Raw genomic sequence first — 20,877 nt, 5'->3', positions numbered from 1 at the left:
TTTCATTTTCACGCCCCTAAACATGATGTGGAACAAAACAAACTCTGATTGGCTGCTTTACATGTCAGTCAAACTTTTATATCAAAGATTCAATTATAGTCAATTTATAGATTTATAGTCAAAGATTTATATTTCTCCGTCATTTTTAATTTGATTATGCTGTTCGCAATGCTTCATGGGATTGTAGTTCTTTCCCTCACTAAAGGCGTTAAGTACACAGTCTTGTACCTTCGTATTTTTTTCAGATTTTGAAATACTTTTTTACTTCAAATGAAAGTTTGTAATGTTATGAATCACCTTGTAGCTGGTTGACTTGGTTCATGGCTTATAACGCTTTAATGAAGACTTTTTAAAAAAAAAATACTTCCGGAACAAGCACTGCTGAAAAAGTGGGTGGGCAGTGGGCACTGTTGCACTCTATAGAAAATAGCTGCCCATGAATGTTAGCAAGATGGCTGCTGAGCAAACTGACTTCTGACTCATCCTCGGCTCTTTCTCGCTCACCTCATTAAGATCTGCAGATGTATGCTGTATTTACTGCATTTGTCTGTCTGTGACGGAGGCGTCTATATATGTGCGTTCGTGTGTTGGCGGCTCTCTGATGTGTCTGTTTGCTGCTGTAAAGTGCAGAAGTGCGATTTGTCACACAGTTCTGCCGTAGATATGCGTTCTGTTGTGACAAGGCATCAGAGAACAGAACTTTTTTTTTTTTTTTTTGACGTGACAAGGCTTTCGAAACTACAAACCCTGTTTGTAGGGGACATTTAATTAGTGATCACATGCATTATTCATGATTTAATGGCTCATGGGCAGGATTTTATCCACACTGGAGAGCATTAGCAGTGAGTAAGCGGTCTTATTATTGAAAACTTTACAAGACTAATGACTGGTGTTGGGCTTTTATTTGCTTGGGAAAGAAAGAAATCTAGTGAGACAGAGATAAATGTAGACCAGCACAGATCCGAGCCTTTGTCATCCACTATTCTAACTCGCTGGCAAAATATTAAGGCACAAGTTATTAGATGCTGCATGTATTAAAGTAAAAGCATTAATTTTCTGCTAATATTATACAGTTGAAGCCAAAGCCCTCTCAAAAGCATTTACTGTACACTCACATACCTCATAGCCTGGAATTCCATCTTTTCCCGGCCTTCCCTGTGGAGGAGACAGAACATTCCCATCGATCTTTGCAATCCAAGGTTATTGTACTTAACTGAAACTAAAAATAATAATAATAAAAATAAATAAATGTTAACTGAAACTTAATGTACTAAAATAAACTATAACTGAAAAAAAAAAAAAAAAAAACATTATAGGCATATTTAAAAAAACTTGACAAAAACAACAAAATTACTAAAACTTAGAAAATCTAAAAATAAAACCCCATTTAGAATATTAATAAAAACTATAATAGTATCTCAATGATGCTAAAATAACACTGTTGCAATAAACTTTGCATTATTTATAATTTCCATAGGTAATTAGATGTTACAATGGGCACAAATGTTTTAAGATGCTATTAGAAAACCACAAAATGGAAGCCAGTTTTCACAGAGTAAAAAAAAAAAAAAGTTACTTTAATTGTGAGATTTTAAAATAAAGATAGTCAAATAGAAGATGACTATGGAAGCTTGTTTCTGCCATGAAATAAAAAATAAAAAGGTAATTGCGACTTTTTATCTCACGATTCTGACATTTTTTCTTGCAATTGCGAGTTTATATCTCACAATTCTGACTTTTTTCTTTGAAATGCGAGATATAAACTTACAATTGCGTGATATAAAGTCAGAATTGAGAGATATAAAGTCAAAATTGATATAAAGTCAGAATTGCGAGTTATAAAGCCAGCATTGCGATTTATAAAGTCAGAATTGCGTGATATAAAATCAGAATTGTGTTATAAAGTCAAATATTGTGTGATATAAAGTCAGAATTGCGAGTTATAAAGTTAGAATTGCGTGATAAAGTCAGAATTGCGAGTTATAAAGTCAGAATTGTGTGATATAAAGTCAGAATTGCGTGATATAAAGTCAGATTTGTGAGATATAAACTCGCAATTGCGTGTTATAATGTCCAATTATGAGGGAAAAAAAGACAAAGAATTACAAGTTTATATCTCAATTCTGACTTTATAACTCGCAATTGCGAGAAAAAAAGTCAGAATTGTGAGACAAAAAGTCACAATTACCATGTTAATTTGTTTATTTAGTGGCGGAAACAAGCTTCCATAGCTGACAGAAAAATTGCAATTCTGAAAAAGTTGAAATTCTAAAAGAAAATTTGCAACTGAGAAATTGAATAGAAAATTTCTTTTGAAGGTTGAAAAATAGACAATTATGACAAATAAAGCTGCAATTGTGAGAAAGTTTTAATTAATTTTACTTATTTATACTATGTGATGATATATACATTAATAGTTGAAATATATTAAGGAAAACTAATTCCATAGAAATCAGAAGTCAATATGAAATCAAATTTGGCCATATTTTCTTTCTTAATATAAGCTCCTATTCATATAGTGATTGGCCAGTGCAGGTGGTTGCAAAGGGAAAAAAGTGTTTTTCTTTGTTAAATGTCCTGTTTATTTAGAAAAATAAATAAATAAATGCCACTTGCTTCGATATTTTGAATCACCTAATGCAATGGCATTCATGCATTTTTAAGCGTCTAAAGAGTCCAAACACTTCTTGGAGCCACTGTATGTCATGTTATGCTGCAAACACCATGTCAACTTTGATGTAGTCTAGTTTGTATCTTTAGTTAGTTTAGCGCACACTGTTCCACTAAGGTTAAGTGTGAACAATTAGGAATTGAGCTAGATAAACTAGGAATAAGTTGTGAAACATCACCTGGAAGAAACAGGAATTCCTCAGGGAAATTGTGTGTATTCAGCGGAGGTGCTGAAGGCATTATGGCTGTGCGAATAACGAAGCAATTATATGAGACCCATTCAGCCACTGTACTCCTTCACCGAGACAGCCAATCAAACGTTTACCCCAGTGACTGCACTCATTACCACAGCACAAATCAGCCGGGTTTAACACCACAGTACAAGAAGTATATGAAGAGATTACTCTGTGCTATGAAGTGAGATATTACAGCTGAAAATAGTTGCTGTAGTTTATAGAGAAGAATCTAACATAGAGCTCTGGTGTATACTGCTATATCACACTATATTAGAAATCGTAGTAATTTAGTCTATCAAAAACTGCATATATCCAGTTGTGTAGTAATATCTCTGATGCTTGTTTACAATATTTTGTCTCAGCATTCTGGGATATCTAATTAGAAACAGCTCAGACTCTGAATTAAACTACAGGCCAGTGAGCAGAAATCAAGAATAGAGGAAAAATAAACCCCAACAGAATGTTTGTGTCAGAACTCTGAATCCACAGCGAGTCAAACTGTGAATCAATCAGCACACTAATCAGTTAATTAAATCTGGTCTGCAATTCAAGGCTGGATCAAATGACGGATCAATCTGTTATAAGATCACAGAGCTGAGAACAGAGGACAGAAACTAATGAGAATGAAATGTTATTATAGGCAGTGTAGATCACAGCTAGGTTCAGCATAAATGGTAGATTACAGGTAGATCCAGGGACCCCGGGGGGCCACAAAAGGAAAATCTGAGCAATTGTTAAAAAAAAAAAAAAAAAAAAAAAAAAAAATCAATAGTGTTTGATAAAACACTGCATATAGTTTTATTCTATTCATTTCTCTTCAGGTTATTTAAATAGTTATGTGTGACTTTCTCACAACTGCAACTTTATTTCTCATAATTACATATATTTCTCAATCATTCATATTTTTAAAACTTTATATCTCACAATTGCAACTTTATTTTTCAGAACTGCAACTACTTTTAAAGGGGACCTATAATGCCGCTTTTACAAGATGTAATATAAGTCTCTGGTGTCCCTAGAATGTGTCTGTCAAGTTTCAGCTCAAAATACCCCCCAGATCATTTAGCTTGTCAGATTTGCCCCTATTTGGGTGTGAGCAAAAACACACTTTTTTTTGTGTCCCTTTAAATGCAAATGAGCTGCTGCTCCCGGCTCCCTTTCCAGAGGAGGGTGGAGCTTTAACAGCTCGCTCTTCGGTTGCTCAACAACAACAAAGCTGGAGAATCTCACGCAGCCAAAAATGAGGATTGTCAGTGACGGTGTTCAGCCTTACATTTTTCAAATCAGAGTCGGACACTGATGGAGAGACTCAGGAAGAAAAAGTTACAACTTTTAGAATGCAACTGGATGTTTTTTTGAACGGTTAGAGGATACATTTATGTAGTTGCTGTGGAGTTGATTCAACTCATCGACTAGCATGTGCCGTCATGTTAATCTTTTGTGCAAATCCAGCGTTGAACTGACACTCGTTTGTGAAGCAGTTCGACGTAAAATGACTGCATGGCTAAAATACTCTACTACAACAACTCTTCCTCTTATCTAAAGCAGCCCAACATGGCCTCACCCCCTTTATTGCATGTTCTCGGGGGCAGGGTTTATGTAAATTTTAGGGTTAAGATGTCACTAACCCGGGAAGAAGCTCGTTGTAGTTCCTACCAGCCATTTGTTGTAGTCCTTAAACAGAGAATTCTCTAAAAGAAAATATCTCCCTTTGCATTAAACTTTGAGCGTTGTAACGTTGCAGATGTTGTTTATGTTCTAACAGCAACATTACACACTAACTAAAGTTAAAAAAGTGAAATCAAACACCTCTTTAAAATTGCATCTTTATATCATTACATAGTACAAGGTACATAGCACCTTTTAAGTGAAACCTGGCTTCCATATTCATTTCCGTGAAACTGCTAAAAGAACATTATGAAAGTGGTTTTCTGATAGCATCTCAGAACATTTGTGCTCATTGGAACACCCCTGGAACACTGAACTTACATATATATAAGAGAATTTCCTGTCTAGTTTTGTAGTCCCTTTGTAGTCCTTTTTTCATTGGTTCCCCTTGATTGTATCCACGGTTGTGTCTTTTTACCTTATCTTGTTAGCTTGTCTGTATATTTAGCCCTTGTGTTTCCCATGTTGTTTTGTCAGGTCTTGTCCTTCTATAGGTTCTTATGTTGGTGTCGGTGTCTAAGTTTGCCTTCAGACACAGTGTGCTTACAAATAATTATATATTATAAAAATAATTTTTTTTTTTAAAACTTTTTATCATTTTTCCCCTCACATAGTATAAATCGTTCTTTTATCATGAAAAAATACAGATACCTTTATATTTTAGGATGCAGATCCCTTATGAGTGGATTATGATATTTTCGAGTCCTATCATAAAGAAGTCTGAAAACCCTTGCTGTAGATTACAGACATTAGTGTATATTACAGATTACATGTGTAGTGAATATTAAGATTGATTACAGGGGCTCCAGGAGGCCCTTCGGGTCCAGGGAAGCCAGTCTCTCCCAGAGGCCCTCGTTCTCCCTGTGTGGAAAGACAAAGAGGGAAAATGGGACATCATCAGTCTCGCATCATCCTGTTGCCAAAACCTGCTGTATGATTGACAGCAGCTAACAAGCAACAAAGAAAATCTCACCGGCTCTCCGGGGATCCCTGTCTCACCACGCGGACCAGGCTTTCCCTTCATAGGAATGAGAAGGACAGAAAGAGTTAGACTGCAACCCTGATGTCCATCTAAACCACCTGTAGGCTGGGGACACAGCTACAACATGCACTGATTTTATCAAAAAATTCATGCTCGATATATAAAACCTATATCTTGTGATGGAACACTTTAAGAATTAAACAAAGGTAAAAGTAATGTAAAGGTTATCTAAATGTAAAAATATGGAAAGCGAGCATGCACAATATTCATCATTGGCCAATATGTTATATTTTAATTGTACCCAATACATTTTAATAAAATATTTACTTTATTTAGCTTTGATTAAAGATACCTTATTAATGTATTTTGATCTCAAACAAGTTTTTGTGAATAAATTAGAATATGCATTAAACAAAATACATTATGTATTTAATTTAAAGGGTTAGTTCACCCAAAAATGAAAATTCTGTCATTAATTACTCACCCTCATGTCGTTCCAAACCTGTAAGACTTTCGTTCATCTTCTGAACACAAATGAAGATATTTTTGATGAAACCTGAGAGCTTTCTGTCCCTCCATAGACAGCTACGCAACTGACACTTTGACGCTTCAAAAAGTTTATAAAGAGATAATCCATATGAATTGAGTGGTTAAATCCAAATTTTCTGAAGCGACTCAATCGCTTTATATAATGAACAAATTTAATTTAATCTTTTAATCACATATAAACATTGATTAACGCACACGTCAGTTATGATAAAAGAAAGCTCAAGCATTGTTGCTTGACTTGCAAGAACCAATGAGGTTCATTCTCGTGTTGATTATTATGTTAATTTTAAATCTCTTTATGAACTTTTTGAAGCACCAAAGTGGTAGTTGCACGGACTGTCAATGGGGGGTACAGAAATCTCTCAGATTTCATTACAAATATCTTCATTTGTGTTTCGAAGATGAACGAAAGTCTTATGGGTTTTTAACAACATGAGGGTGAGTAATTAATGACAGAATTTTCATTTATTCACAAAAAAACTTGTTTGAGAACTAAACATAATTGCTGTACCCTCTCTTAAAGATCCTTATTCAAGCAGAAGGAGGGCACTTAATAAATCTGCTAAATAAATAGTGTTTTTATGAAAATTTGTGCCATTAAACGGATTGTCCGGCAATTTGCGGCAGAAGAGTATCCTTTCACCTGACGCACAATGTAATGATGAACGCGGAGGCGCAGAGGATAGAGCAAAACAAATCACCAGTCATGGATTATAAGTCTAAAATGATCATTTTTAAAGAGAAATGTCGGAGGATTTCAATATAAGAGAAGAGGAGCTTAAATTTGTTGCACAGCCCTATTTGTTTGAAATGCGAGAGGCGTGTAAGCTTACAATGCTCCAACATCCTGCGTCATACATCGCGTCAGTACATTGGCGTAAGTCGACTTGAGCATTCTGCGTACGGTCGTCCGCCGGAAGCTAGTTATTTGAATTGATTGAAGTTTTAAATATGGATATTTTTCTTACAAAAACTCATCGCTTCGCTTCAGAAGACCTTTATTAACCCCCTGGAGTCGTATGGATTAGTTTTTTTTTTTATGGATGGATGCATTATTTTTGGCTTCAAAACACAGCCCCCCATTCACAAACATAACCCTTGGAGGACTAAGGATATTTTTAAATATATCTCCAATTGTGTTTGTCTGGCTTGAGGGTGAGTAAAATGGGATAATTTTCATTTTTGGATAAACTATCCCTTTAATATTTTGAGAATTGTGACTATAGAGAAGGCTGAAGGCTTTATTTATTTACTACCTTTTTTGCTTGTAGCTTATTGCCTAAATATACAGTTTTATGTGTTTTAGTGTCATTAGTGTTAGTGAAAGCAGAAAAATGACAACAGAATAACTTACAGTAGGACCAGGAACACCAGGAGGACCAGGAAGGCCAGGGTCACCCTTATAACACACAAACATACTCATGTAAGATGAATCTTCAATGCATAAATGCCTGAGAACATGTCGCAAAACACAATGATTGCTTTTCTTTCTGTTCTCAATACCAACTGTGCTTGACAAGTCCTCCAAAATCATTCTCTGAGAATCTGTGTGTGTGTGAGTGTGTGTGAGCTGCTCTCTTTCCTCCATATGCGCTCTGCTGACTTTAGGAATTAATGAGCTGCTTTTAAGTTTTGGGGCACAGCATGCAAATAAACAGCTTGAGATCAGGCAGCCTCGTGGCTGTTGTGGAGTCGGCGAGCGCGCAAAATGCTGCGACTACATCTTGACAAGTCCTTTCTGGGAAGAGTGGGCGAGTTTGATGCTGCTCAAAGGAGGAAGCTGCTCTGGCAGACAGACGAAAGAGAGTCTCCATGCACCAGCGCTCTGATACGTGCAGGAGGAAACATTCTGTGGTGGGGAATGGGGGGGGGGGGTCTGGACGGTTCTGTGGGCTCGATTTAATGAAGCCTATTATTTCTAGCCTCTCTAGTATTCTCGTATTCATGGTCTTTCTGTCGAATTCTCGAGTGCTTTGACTAAGCACTGCAGTGAAATTAGAATACTAACAATGCTTGAATCAATTATGAATGTCTACCCGCCATTCTCCATCTCTCTGTCAGTCAAACACACACACATACACACCGAAACTGCAATGTCATGTCAAATGGTGAAGGTACAGAGTAGAGCGTCTGGTTGAGCTGTTGAAAGCTGTGTGTAATCTGGGACACTCAGAAAGTGTGAGAGAGAGTCCACTGACACGATTCATTCAAATGCGCTTACCTTAGCACCTGGCAGCCCCTCTAGTCCTGGTAATCCCATCAGTCCCGGCTCACCCTGGAATAAAAGAAACACATTCCAGCTCAGCACAGACACCTTCATGCGTGAAAGTCTGTGTGTGTCAGAGTTGGGGAGTGACTAAGTAAAAGTGGCAATGCAACTAACTCCAATACAATTTTTAGGAAAACTAAGGAACACTATCCTTTTGGGTGTGTCGCAATGAGTTGTTTGTGAAGAAATGCATAAATTATGATTGAGTTAGTTTTAGTTGAGTAGTTTTTTCATAACATTTGCTAAATCTAATACAAATAAAAATATTATATAATATTTTATTATTACTATTAATAATATATACTGTGTGCAGAATTATTAGGCAAGTTGATTTTCTGATCATATTTTTAATGAGATTCACAGATAGACAGACGGATTGAGAGTGACTCTTGAAGGACCAGCACCACATCATCTTATACCACTGTTTGAAGAATTTATCTTCCAGAATCTGGCAGTAAGTTTTGGGAGTTCATTTTTAGTCCATCTCCTATCCTAAAAAAAGTCCGTCTTGCAGATATGGAATAAAAAAAAATTCCGAACAGTAAATTCTTCAAACAGTGGTACAAAGAGCTGATCCTCCCTATACACAAGTTGTGTAGGGCCCCCGAACCACCAGGGGGCCCCCTTGCTCATTACTATATAAAATAAACATGACAATAATTTACCATAAGGTGAATATTTCTTTATAACATACAAAAATATGTGTGGTGTCTTCTAAACATTGGCAGAGTCATGTGGAAATATTTTAATAATGATTTATATCAATAACTGTTTCGGACTCGGACATCCACCGTGTTTTCGTTAGAAATGCCCTAAAGATGAAATGTAACTTTCGGTTTGTGTTGGTACATCAATAATCAAAACGTTCTTATGTGTGGTTTAATGTACATAAGAAATAAAACATTCCTATTAGATAATCTATTGTGTGACTCGGGTACTTTAAAAAACAACCATTAGTCTAAAATTAGCTAATTTATAGAATTATTTATGTATTTTCGTATGTTTACCTAAGCCTTATTCACTCTAAAAAATGCTTGGTTGTTGATTTGGGTCAAATTGGACAAACCCAACCCTTGAGGTAAACATTTAATTAAAAACATGTAACCCAATGGTTGGGTTTGTCTATATTCGACCCCAAATTTGGGTTTAAACAACTTAGCATTTTTTTATTATTATTGTTTATCATGCTGTAAATTTTTAAGTAAATTACGCATTTAAAGCCAATACAGCTGTGTGTTGTAGTTTTTCTGACAGCTAGATGGTGCCAGGGCATTTCTACTAACAAAAAACATTTATTTAACTGTCAACGAAAATTTGGTTTTAATTTTACTTAATTGTTTTTACTGCCAATTAAACGTGTTTTAATGGGTTTCCCTTTACATATTTATATACGTTTTTCATAACTTGCAGTTTGTTTCCTTGATGTTTTAATTCCATTAGCTATAGAAAACCAGCAGTGCACCTTGCATAAACCATTATTGGTTCGTGCAATAATAAAAAAATTGGTTTTTTTAAGAATGCACTGACAGGGGCCCCTTCACAAAGTGTAGGATCGGCACTGGTGGTACAAGAGGATGTGGTGCTGGTCCTTCAAGAGTCACTCTCAATCCGTCTATCTATAAAGCCTATAAAAAGCAGTCTTCATGTATTTTACAACACTTCAGCTTGTGATTAATAAGTGTCTTTACCTAACCTAAGTCTCTGAGATCCTGACACCTTGCATTTCTGGAGACTCCAGGTAGGTTGCAGTTCTGGAAAATGGTGGCGCTGGAGACTAAAGGGTTCCTGATGGTTTTACACTTAATTCTTCACCTTAATTCTTAATTCTTTTGCAGTTAACATGACTGTGTCTTTTCTTCTCCACCTGTTTTTGTCTGACCCTGCTGACCCATTGAGCGTTTTGCCTTAATTTTCAATTTCTAGTATTGCATTAGTATTGCATCCTTCTCATGGGCATTTAATAATTTTTTGGCTTTTCAGTCAGAGTTAAATCTCTTTTTTTGGCTCATTTTATCTGTAAAAGAAAACCTGCCTAATAATTATGCACACCTGAATATAAGGCGTTTTTCACTTCCAGCCTTCATGAAAAATTATATATCACTTAAAAAATGATTAAATACAAAATTAATAGTAGTTATTAAGATTGATGTGGTTTGAAATTGGTAAAATGTGCTTTGAAAACAAAATATGATCAGAAAATCAACTTGCCTATTAATTCTGCACACAGTGTACACACACACACACCCACGCGTATATATATATATATATATATATATATATATATATATATATGGGGTGGGTGTGTGTGTGTACACTGTGTGCAGAATTAATAGGCAAGTTGATTTTCTGAGATGAATATATATATATATATATATATATATATATATGATTTCAAAATGCAAAAATATTATGGATGGTCTAGATATTGTATATTCTGGCTCTGGGACAAGGTAAAACAATCAAATCTATACATAAATGGAATTTGGAAAGTGATGAAAGCATTGTGAAAAGTTTCCATGTCAATTTTAATGTTACCTTTATATATATGTAAAAGAATTAAAACAGATATGAAGAAAAAAAAAAAAAAAAAAAAAAAAAAAAAAAAAAATCAACCTCTGGGACATACAAGTGCCTGAAGTTTGAAGAAATACCATTAAATGACTATCACAGCAATGATTTTGAGTAGAAAAAATATCTTTAAAAAGCTGTGACTTTACTGTTTTTTTCAGTGCATAAAACTCAGAATGTATTTCTAGGTTACAAGGACTGATGGAACGGATCTCACAACGGTGCAGCTACCAAATAGTTGGGGGACATGTGCTAATATATTTTAGCAACCAAACAAACACCAAATGCCATTTTTCCAGCATGTCACTGATTATTTCAATTAAAAACCACAGATTTATCTTCATCCTGACAAGTGCGTTGCGTTAACTCTAATTCTGTCGCATTACCATCCTGACAAAGCATTTACTTTCCCCCTTCCATTTTCATTTAGCCTGCCATGTTAATAAATCACACGTACTTCGCCGCAAACAGAGCAGCTCGTAATTCACCCCAAGTGATTGGCTGCTACCCCACACCGAACCCTTCCACGGAGCGCTGAAGAATCTGCGCTCTAGTGTCGTATATTATGTTCGTCTCATGCCTCAGTTGCTATTGACGAACAGCAGCGGGTGCCGCGTTAACGGGCCTCGCCACCGAGACGGATTGCGGCAGTAATTGTCGCACGTGTAGATTGCCATGTACAGCAGAGTGCAGACCTACATGGGACCAGAAAGAGGATCGACTGGAGACAGATGGGTGCAATTCTAGCACAGTGCCAGAGACTGCTGGGACCATTTATTTAAATGTCAAATTAGCATGGTGCTGAAAAATTGTTTCACAAAAAAAGAAACAAAAAATTCAAAATTGCACCCGTGAGAACAGGAAGTGCCAGCTTTTTGGTTGCCGGAGCTGAATTGTCGCTATTGTAGGGTTCCGTTGCTGACGTGCATGTGCTTTTGTTGGGGGGTGTGCATGTACTGCGTTCACAACATCTCCCACAGGCAGAGGAATATGCGGCGACAATTTGATTTAGGCGGCATTCCTGATCACTCCTATTGTTGTTGAGAATGCTGTGTGACTAAACTGATGTGCTCGGCTGCTCTCGGGCTACTTCTGAGCCAGGAGCTGTGATTAATGGACACTAGCCAGAAAGCGAGTGCTGGCCAGACCTGTTTCTCTCAATCCACAGGCATTGAGGGGAAGGGGACCATTTAATACAAATCACAGTGAAGCAACACTCACCATCCTTCCTTCATCTCCTTTGGGCCCCTGGAAAAGAAAAGCACAGAACAACCCATTAAACTGACCTTATTTCTATGTGTGCTATCAATTAATCCAATCTGTGTAATTAGCTGGATGACATCTACTTAGATTTGCTGTCATATATTAACACAATCAAGACACTGTCAAACAAAAGACCCACGAGGGAATTATGTTGACAGAACTCTGTTCCAAAACCTAGTGAGCTGCCTATCTAACAAGGCTGAGCATGATTATGAATTTAAGAATCTGAGCTTTTGCAGCTTTTTTCATGAGTGTGAACTTGAACTGAACTGGCAACGTATCACTGGATATTTCACTGGCATGACAGAAAGTAGAATTTAGTGGGTTGTAATTTAAAGAAAGTAAATAGTCACACAAGAAAGGAATGTTAGTAAGTTTGTGATGAAAATAATTCTATATGATCTTTTACTAAATATGACCATTTATATGTAGAATACATTTTTACTCATCAGATTAAAAATATTTCTAGTCAAAACAAGTTAAACAGCCAAAATTGGCACCGCACCACCAAATGTCCACTTCAATGTTATCAGAGAAATGCTTGACATGATTTAAATCTACTGATTATATAATGATGTTAAGGCATTCTGGGAAACATTATGGGAAGTGTTCTTTTACCACAGTTTGTAAAATGAAAGTAAATTTAATAAAATCAACTGATGGATGGATGGATGGATGGAAAGAACGACAGAGAACCATAGAACGACAGATGGATGGAAAGAACGACAGAGAGAATGATAGAACGACAGATAGACAGAAAGAATGACAGAGATAAAGACTGACAGATAGATGAACAATAGATAGATAGATAGATAGATAGAACAATAGAGAGATGGATGGATGGATGGATGGATGGATGGATAGAACGATAGAAAGAATGACAGAATGATAGAGCGATACAACAATGGATGGATGGATGGATGGAAAGAATGATAGAAAGAATGACAGAGAGGATGATAGAACGACAGAATGATAGAACAATACATAGAACGATAGAACAATAGATAGAATGATATGGATGAATGATGGATGGATGGATGGAAAGAATGATAGATAGAAAGAACGACGGATGGATGGAAAGAATGACAGAGATAGAATGATAGATAGAACGATAGAAAGAACGATAGAAAGATAGATAGATAGATAGTGGATGGATGGAAAGAACGATAGATAGAAAGAACGACAGATAGAACAATAGAACAAAACGATAGAACGATGAATGGATGGATGGAAAGAACAATAGATAGAAAGAACGACAGATAGAACGATAGAACAAAGCGATAGAACGATAGATGATGGATGAAAAGAACGATAGAAAGAACAACAGATAGAATGATAGATAGAACGATGGATGGATGGAAAGAACGACAGATAGAAAGAATGACGAATAGAAAGATAGATAGAATGGTAGAATGATAGAACGATAGGTAGATAGAATGATAGAACGATGGATGGATGGATGGATGGAAAGAATGATAGATAGAAAGAACGACAGAATGATAGATACACCGACAGAACGATGGATGATGGATGAAAAGAACGATAGATAGAATGGCAGAGATAGAACGATAGATAAAATGATGGATGGATGGATAGAACGACAGAAAGAACAACAGAGATAGAATGATAGATAAAACGATGGATGGATAGATAGAAAGAACGACAGATAGAAAGATAGAATGGTAGAATGATAGAACGATGGATGGAAAGAACGATAGATAGAAAGAATGACAGATAGAGTGATAGAATGATATATAGAACAATGGATGGATGGATGGATGGATGGATGGAAGGAAGGAAGGAAGGAAGGAAGGAAGGAAGGAAGGAAGAAGGAAGGAAGGAAGGAACGATAGATAGATAGATAGATCATATCTTTTATATTCATTTTTAATTCCACTGCCAAGTGTCTTCTTTCAAATTAGATCATAACTGCAGGTAGTAAAGTTATGGTCTTCATGAAATGTATCTATTTTAGAAATGTATCTATTTTGTTGGGTACGTAATCTTGGATTTTTGTTCAAAAGTGGGGTACAGGTTATTTAAATTCAGTACCTCAAATCAAATTCAGCAACTAAACTAATATTCAAAAGGCATCTTCAACAAAATTCTGAATGGTGTGCAATGCTATCTAGCAATTCAAGGCATCAAAAGAACACTAGTTGTGTGATATGCATGAATGACTGTTTATGCCTATGCAGAGTGTTTCAAATCATTCACTTATGAGGTTCCTTGATGCTTAGGATGCCTTAGAAGGTATCTGCCTACAGTATGTAGACAGCAGTAGCTGAAAAGGCTTGCTAGGTTGTAGAACAGAGCCTACACAGAGCTGCATTAGACATGAAATACACTCATGTGAATTAAGGCACATTAAGCCACTTTTTGAGATGACAGCCAAGAGTGGCTCCAATTTACCTTATTTCCCCCATAAAACATGATTGAATATTACATTCGAAAGCCAATTTTACCCTTTAGCACACCAGTGAGCTAATATATCAGGACTCTGCATGCTGACATAACCCCGTCACATCATTCTTTCTCCAACCAACCACAAGCCTCTTGATTGTTCAAATGAAGTTCAAATGAAGTTTAAGTGAGCTTTGTCTGAGTGCATTCTCTCACTGCGGCACATCAACAGGAGGAGCCACGTCCCACTTAAAACAGGTTCAGCTGAGGATAAACCCGAAACAAAGCACCCTGGGGGACTTGTAAGCAGCTCCTTGTGTCTATCACAGTGAGGAGGGAGATTGGAGTGTGTCCTCTTTCAGACCTGCTGATAAGGGTTTAGCATTTTTCAGAGTTCTGGGCGGTCTGCTAAAGATGGCCCAGGAGGGAATACACTCTTGTTCTTCATGGAAAGGAAGGACACATTACATACAGAGTAGATAAGTGTGCGTGTCGCTGTGTTGATAAGCTAATCGGATGATTCCGCTTGGGCAGAAAAGCTCTGTTATATATATATATATATTATTTCCCCCCCCCTGTTAAAGCACTGCATTTCAATTACCCCTTCTTTACAAGCAGCTACATTGTTGACTATGTGTGACGGGTTTGTTTTGCCCTTCTCCCTTTGGGCTACTGTCATTGTCTGAGTTTCAGATTTGTGTCTGTGTGGCCGTGATCCGTCCTTCAAATCATGCTGTGTAAAACTCTTGAAAACGGGCAGACAGCAGCTAAACCGAATACAGATTCCCAAATCAATGTAGCTTCTTTGTGTATTGACATTTAAACTTTATTAAAAGTGCAACAACTGATTCCCTGTGGTAAGTTAACTTCAAAACAGATTTTTGTTTTATGTGGGACATAATTTGAAAAAAATAAATAAATAAACATACCGGAGGCCCGGGTGGTCCGGGTTGGCCTGTATTAGCCGCCCCATTCTGTAAAAAAAAAAAAAAAAAAGTACAGTTTATCAAAAATGAACAATATGACAAATAAAATTTTAATAGTAAAATACCGTGACTGTGTTTTAGTATCAGGTGAAAGTTTTACCTGAAGCTTATAGAGACTGCTCATCCCATTGCCTTCTGCAAATGGAACACCCTGAAAAGGACAGGTTTACAAGGTTTTTAGCATGTTGCTAGGTGGTACTTACTTGGGTATATATATATATATATATATATATATATATATATATATATATATATATATATACATACATACACACACACACATTATATATATATATATATATATATATATATATATATATAATGTATGTATATATATATATATATATATATATATATATAATGTATGTATATATATATATATATATATATATATATATATATATATATATACATACATTATATATACATACATTATATATATATACATACATACATACATACATACATACAGGTGCTGGTCATATAATTAGAATATCGTGAAAAAGTTCATTTTTTTATTGTAAATTATTTTAAAAAATGAAACTTTCATATATTCTAGATTCCCTACATGTAAAGTAAAACATTTCAAAAGTTTTTTTTTTTAAATTTGTTGATTAGAGCGTACAGCTCATGAAAGTCCAAAATCCAGTATCTCAAAATATTAGAATATTTACATTTGAGTTTCATTAAATGACCATCCCTACAGTATAAATTCCGGGTATCTTTTGTTCTTTGAAACCGCACTAATGGGGAAGACTGCTGACTTGGCAATGGTCCAGGAGACAATCATTGACACCCTCCACAAAGAGAGTAAGTCACAGAAGGTCATTACTGAATGGGGTGGCTGTTTACAGAGTGTATATCAAAGCATATTAAATGCAAAGTTGACTGGAAGGAAGAAATTGGGTAGGCAAAGGTGCACAAGCAACAGGGATGACCGCAAGCTTGAGAATACTGTCAAGTAAAGCCAATTCAAACACTTGGGAGAGCTTCACAATGAGTAGAATGAAGCCGGAGTCAGCGCATCAAGAGTCACCACACTCAGACATCTTCAGGAAAAGGACTACCAAGCCACTTCTGAACCAGAGACAACGTCAGAAGCATCTTACCTGGGCTAAGGAGAAAAAGAACTGGACAGTGAACAGTGGTCGAAAGTCCTCTTTTCAGATAAAAGTAAATTTTGCATTTCATGTTGAAATCATGGTCCCAGAGTATGAAGGAAGACTGGAGAGGCACAGAATCCAAGCTGCTTGAAGTCTAGTGTGAAGTTTCTGAAGTCAATAATGATTTGGGGGGGCCGTGACGTCTGCTGGTGTTGGTCCATTGTGTTTTATCAAGTGCAGAGTCAATGCAGCCATCTTCCAGGAGATTTTGGAGCACTTTATGCTTCCATCTGCTGACAAGCTTTATGGAGATGCTGATTTCCTTTTCCAGCAGGACTTTAGCACCTGCCCACAGTGCAAAAACCACTTCCAAGTGGTTTGCTGACCATGATATTACTGTGCTTTATTGGCCAGCCAATATGCCTGACCTGAATCTATGGGATATTTTCAAGAGAAAGATGAGAAACAGTCGATCCAACAATATACAGATGATCTGAAGGCTCAATAGTGCCTCAGCAGTGCCACAGGCTGATCACTTCCATGCCACACTTCAGTGATGCTGTAATTTGTGCTAGGAGCAAGTCATTTGCTGTAATATGTCCTGCCGATCAAGTATTGAGTGCACAAAAGAACATACTTTAAAGAACTTGAACTTTTCTGTTTTGCAAATCCATTTTTTGATTGATCTTAGGAAATATTCTAATATTTTGAAATACTGGATTTTGGACTTTCATGAGCTGTACGCTCTAATCATCAAAATTTAAAAAAAAAAAACTTTTGAAATGTTTTACTTTACATGTAGGGAATCTAGAATATATGAAAGTTTCATTTTTAAAAATAATTTATAATAAAAAAAAAAAGAACTTTTTGATGATATTCTAATTATATGACCAGCACCTGTATATATATATATATATATATACACATACATACATACATAATATATATATATATATATATATATATATATATATATATATATATATATATATATATCCATCCAAGTAAGTAAGTAACTTGTGGATAATTCATATATATAATTATATATAATATGATATTGAAAATGCAAATCAATATGATATTCTTGTCTTCAGATGTGTCATGGGGGAAACACTTTAGTTTAGGATCCAATTCTCACTATTAATTAGTTGCTTATTAGCATGCATATTACTAGGATATTGGCTCTTTATTGGTACTTATAAAGCACATTAATGCCTTATTCTGCATGACCATTTTCTACATCCCTTAATCCTATCCAATGCCTAAACTTAACTACCTTACTAACAATTAATAAGCAGTAATTAGGAGTTTATTGAGGCTAAAAGTTGTAGTTAATAGTTAGTTAATAGCAAGAATTTGACCCTAAACTAAAGTGCGACCGAAAGGAAAATAAACTATGAATATAAAGTTGCCATTTTCGTTTGTATTTATTGGTCCAAGCAATGGACTGGAATGTCCCTTGATGTGGTTATGAAAATTTTCAGCCATAATTTCATATGTCAGTTAGAGCATTGCATACTGTGCAAAATCTATTGTAGTAAATATCAATTGTTCATTTAACTGGTGCTAAGGAGTTGGAGTGCTAAAGAGAACAGATTTTGCAGCACATTTACATGCTTTACATTTTGTATCATATTTTATACATCAGGCTTTTATGGCCAATATATCATGATATAGTGAGAATATGGAATTTACAAATGAGGAGTGAAAAAAAACAAAAAAAAAACCAAAACAACTTTATTCAGAGGACTAAATTGGAAATATATTTTATCATGCTGATAATTTAGAGGCCTATGTATGAAATATGACAGAGTAGGCTTTATAAGGTTAATCATATTAAAGGGGTCATATAATGCCACTTTTACAAGATGTAAAATAAGTCTCTGATGTCCCTAGAGTGTGTATGTGAAGTTTTAGCTCAAAATACCCCACAGATCATTTTTTAAAGCATGTTAAATTTGTCACTTTTTGAGGGTGAACAAAAATGTTCTGTTTTTGTGTGTGTCCCTTTAAATGCAAATGAGCTGCTGCTCTCAAGAAGAGGGCGGAGTTTCAAGAGCTTGTGTTAGCAGCTCCGATTACCTCATGCAGACTCACTGAAAATGTCAGAAACCGCTCAGCCTTTTATGTTCAAACCGGAGTCGGACAATGATGGAGAGACTCAAGAAGTGACAACATGTAGAATGCAACAGGACGTTTCTGAATGAGTTAACTAAAAGTCACTGATTAGCATATTCTGTCATGATAATCTATAAATTGCTCATGTGGGAACTGTTGTAAGATGCCTACAGAGTCAGAGAATATACGCTGCATGAAGATAGAACAGGTATAGTTTAGTTTAATTACGGTTATAACTTGTCATGTTGTCATCTTGCTTTTACGACATGCTATTGCATTTGTGTTACGTACTGTAAGGCAGTAACATGGCCTCATCCCTTTGTTGTGTGTTCTCAGGGGCAGGGTTTATGTAAATTTTAGGGTTAAAGATGTCACTAACCCAGTAAGAAGCTCGCTGTAGTCCCTACCAGCCGTTTGTTGTGGTCCTTAAATAGAGAATTCTTTAAAAGAAAATATCTCCCTATGCTTTGAAGTTTGATCGTCGTAACTTTGCAAATGTTGTTTATGCTCAAACAGCAACATTACACACTAACTACAGTCAAAAAAGTGAATTCATAATCAACCACCCCTTTCAATTTTGTTGGAAATACAAATAGCTAACTGTGAAAGAAATTATAAATATAAATATACAAAAAAAAGTTTCCCTGGGATCTCATAAATCATTTATAGCTGAAGTGTGCAATTTTTTCTATGTAAAAATATTTTCTCCTATTCCATTTTAATATGCAGAGAGAACTAGGAGTAAACCATTGGTAGGCTGATCAGTAAAGTACTTGAGTAAAAGTACAGATACCCTAATAAAATATCTATCTGGTTGCGACCAATGACAGACAAGTGGAAGTTTTATGGAAAACTGTTGAAAAGCATTCATTGGTTTTGCAATTCCTAGTGATGGTGAAAATTCACACTCTAAACATTCCGCGCCTTTAAATTTTTTAAAGCTAAGTCATCCTAAACACTTGCAATCAGCACCAGAACTTACAGGAGGTCCAGGAGGTCCGGGTCTACCTTGCGGTCCTTCGCTGCCCTGAAATAAAAAGACATCTCTCTTTTTTTACATGCGTAACACAAACTCTGCCTCTCCAAACACAGTATGTGATTGCACTGAGAGTCAGGGCCAACGCCAAGCTGCAGTGTTAGCAAATGGTGTGAATAATAACAGGATTCAGATAGAGCCTTTGGAAGTTTTTAGGATAGACTCTGTGCCCCTTGGCTCTTATTGGGTTGGCTCTCAGCGGAGCCGACCAGCTGATGAAAACGATGAAAAATGCCTCTATTCCTTTTCTAGTGCATATCTGCACACTGCAGGGCACCACACAAGCTCATCGAACACATCGAGCGGCATATTCACTATCTCCCGCTAACCGCTTTTGAGAGTATTACTTCAGCCATTTATCAGACAGTGTGTGCGACTCATACTGATGCAGATGGGTCAACGAATTATAACGTTGGGGAAAGTGAAAACAGAAAAAGATGTGCATCACATTTTGTCTTTATCTCCCTCTGAAATTCAATATAACTGCAGAATATTTAAACAAAAGATTTAAAATTTTATACATAATGGATGATATCATAATAATAATAATAATTTTATTTTGTTTGGTCTTTGAGTAAATAATGACAGCATTTTAATTTTTGGATAATTATTTCTTCAGTTCTCACATTGTGCTAAATCTGTACACAACATGAGCAATTTTAAAGCTTAAAATTGACATAAATGACACAAAGCCACCATAAAAGTGGTCCATTTGCACTATGTTTCAGGTCTTCTGAGATATTTTTCATTTTTCCTTCAATCTCAGCCCTCAAATCTTGTGTTCACTTATTCACTTGACTTGACTTATCTCAATTCATTTTCATTCTATGGAAAAGAGTAGTGTGAATTCTATGTGGTTCACACAAAGAAGATGGTTTGGAATAACATCATCATCATTTTTGAAGGTCCTTAATATTATATTAAAATATTAAAGCAGAAATTATAACTTGATTATGCTTACCCGTTCCCCCTTTGGTCCTGGGGGGCCAACAGGTCCTGGTCTGCCAAGAAGTCCCTGGATGCAGA

At 35.9% G+C, this 20,877-nt stretch overlaps 1 protein-coding gene across 2 annotated transcripts in view; it reads right to left on the bottom strand.

Moving 5' to 3' along the window:
* LOC127524964 (collagen alpha-1(XIX) chain) overlaps positions 1-20,877 on the bottom strand; it is a 204,256-nt gene that overhangs the window by 23,982 nt on the left and 159,397 nt on the right. For both annotated transcript variants that reach the window (XM_051917062.1, XM_051917061.1), the window contains exons 37-46: positions 20,813-20,866; positions 19,798-19,842; positions 15,695-15,745; positions 15,538-15,582; positions 12,164-12,190; positions 8,327-8,380; positions 7,460-7,504; positions 5,548-5,592; positions 5,373-5,435; positions 1,120-1,155 (exon numbers count right to left, since the gene is read on the bottom strand). In XM_051917062.1, the coding sequence (XP_051773022.1) occupies positions 1,120-1,155; positions 5,373-5,435; positions 5,548-5,592; positions 7,460-7,504; positions 8,327-8,380; positions 12,164-12,190; positions 15,538-15,582; positions 15,695-15,745; positions 19,798-19,842; positions 20,813-20,866 (465 nt within the window). The remainder of the gene's footprint in view (positions 1-1,119; positions 1,156-5,372; positions 5,436-5,547; positions 5,593-7,459; positions 7,505-8,326; positions 8,381-12,163; positions 12,191-15,537; positions 15,583-15,694; positions 15,746-19,797; positions 19,843-20,812; positions 20,867-20,877) is intronic.

This window comes from Ctenopharyngodon idella, chromosome 13 (assembly GCF_019924925.1).
Source record: "Ctenopharyngodon idella isolate HZGC_01 chromosome 13, HZGC01, whole genome shotgun sequence".
Lineage (NCBI taxonomy): Eukaryota > Metazoa > Chordata > Actinopteri > Cypriniformes > Xenocyprididae > Ctenopharyngodon > Ctenopharyngodon idella.
The sequence above is the reverse complement of the archived record's forward strand: the minus strand, read 5'-3'. Positions and strand labels throughout refer to the sequence as shown.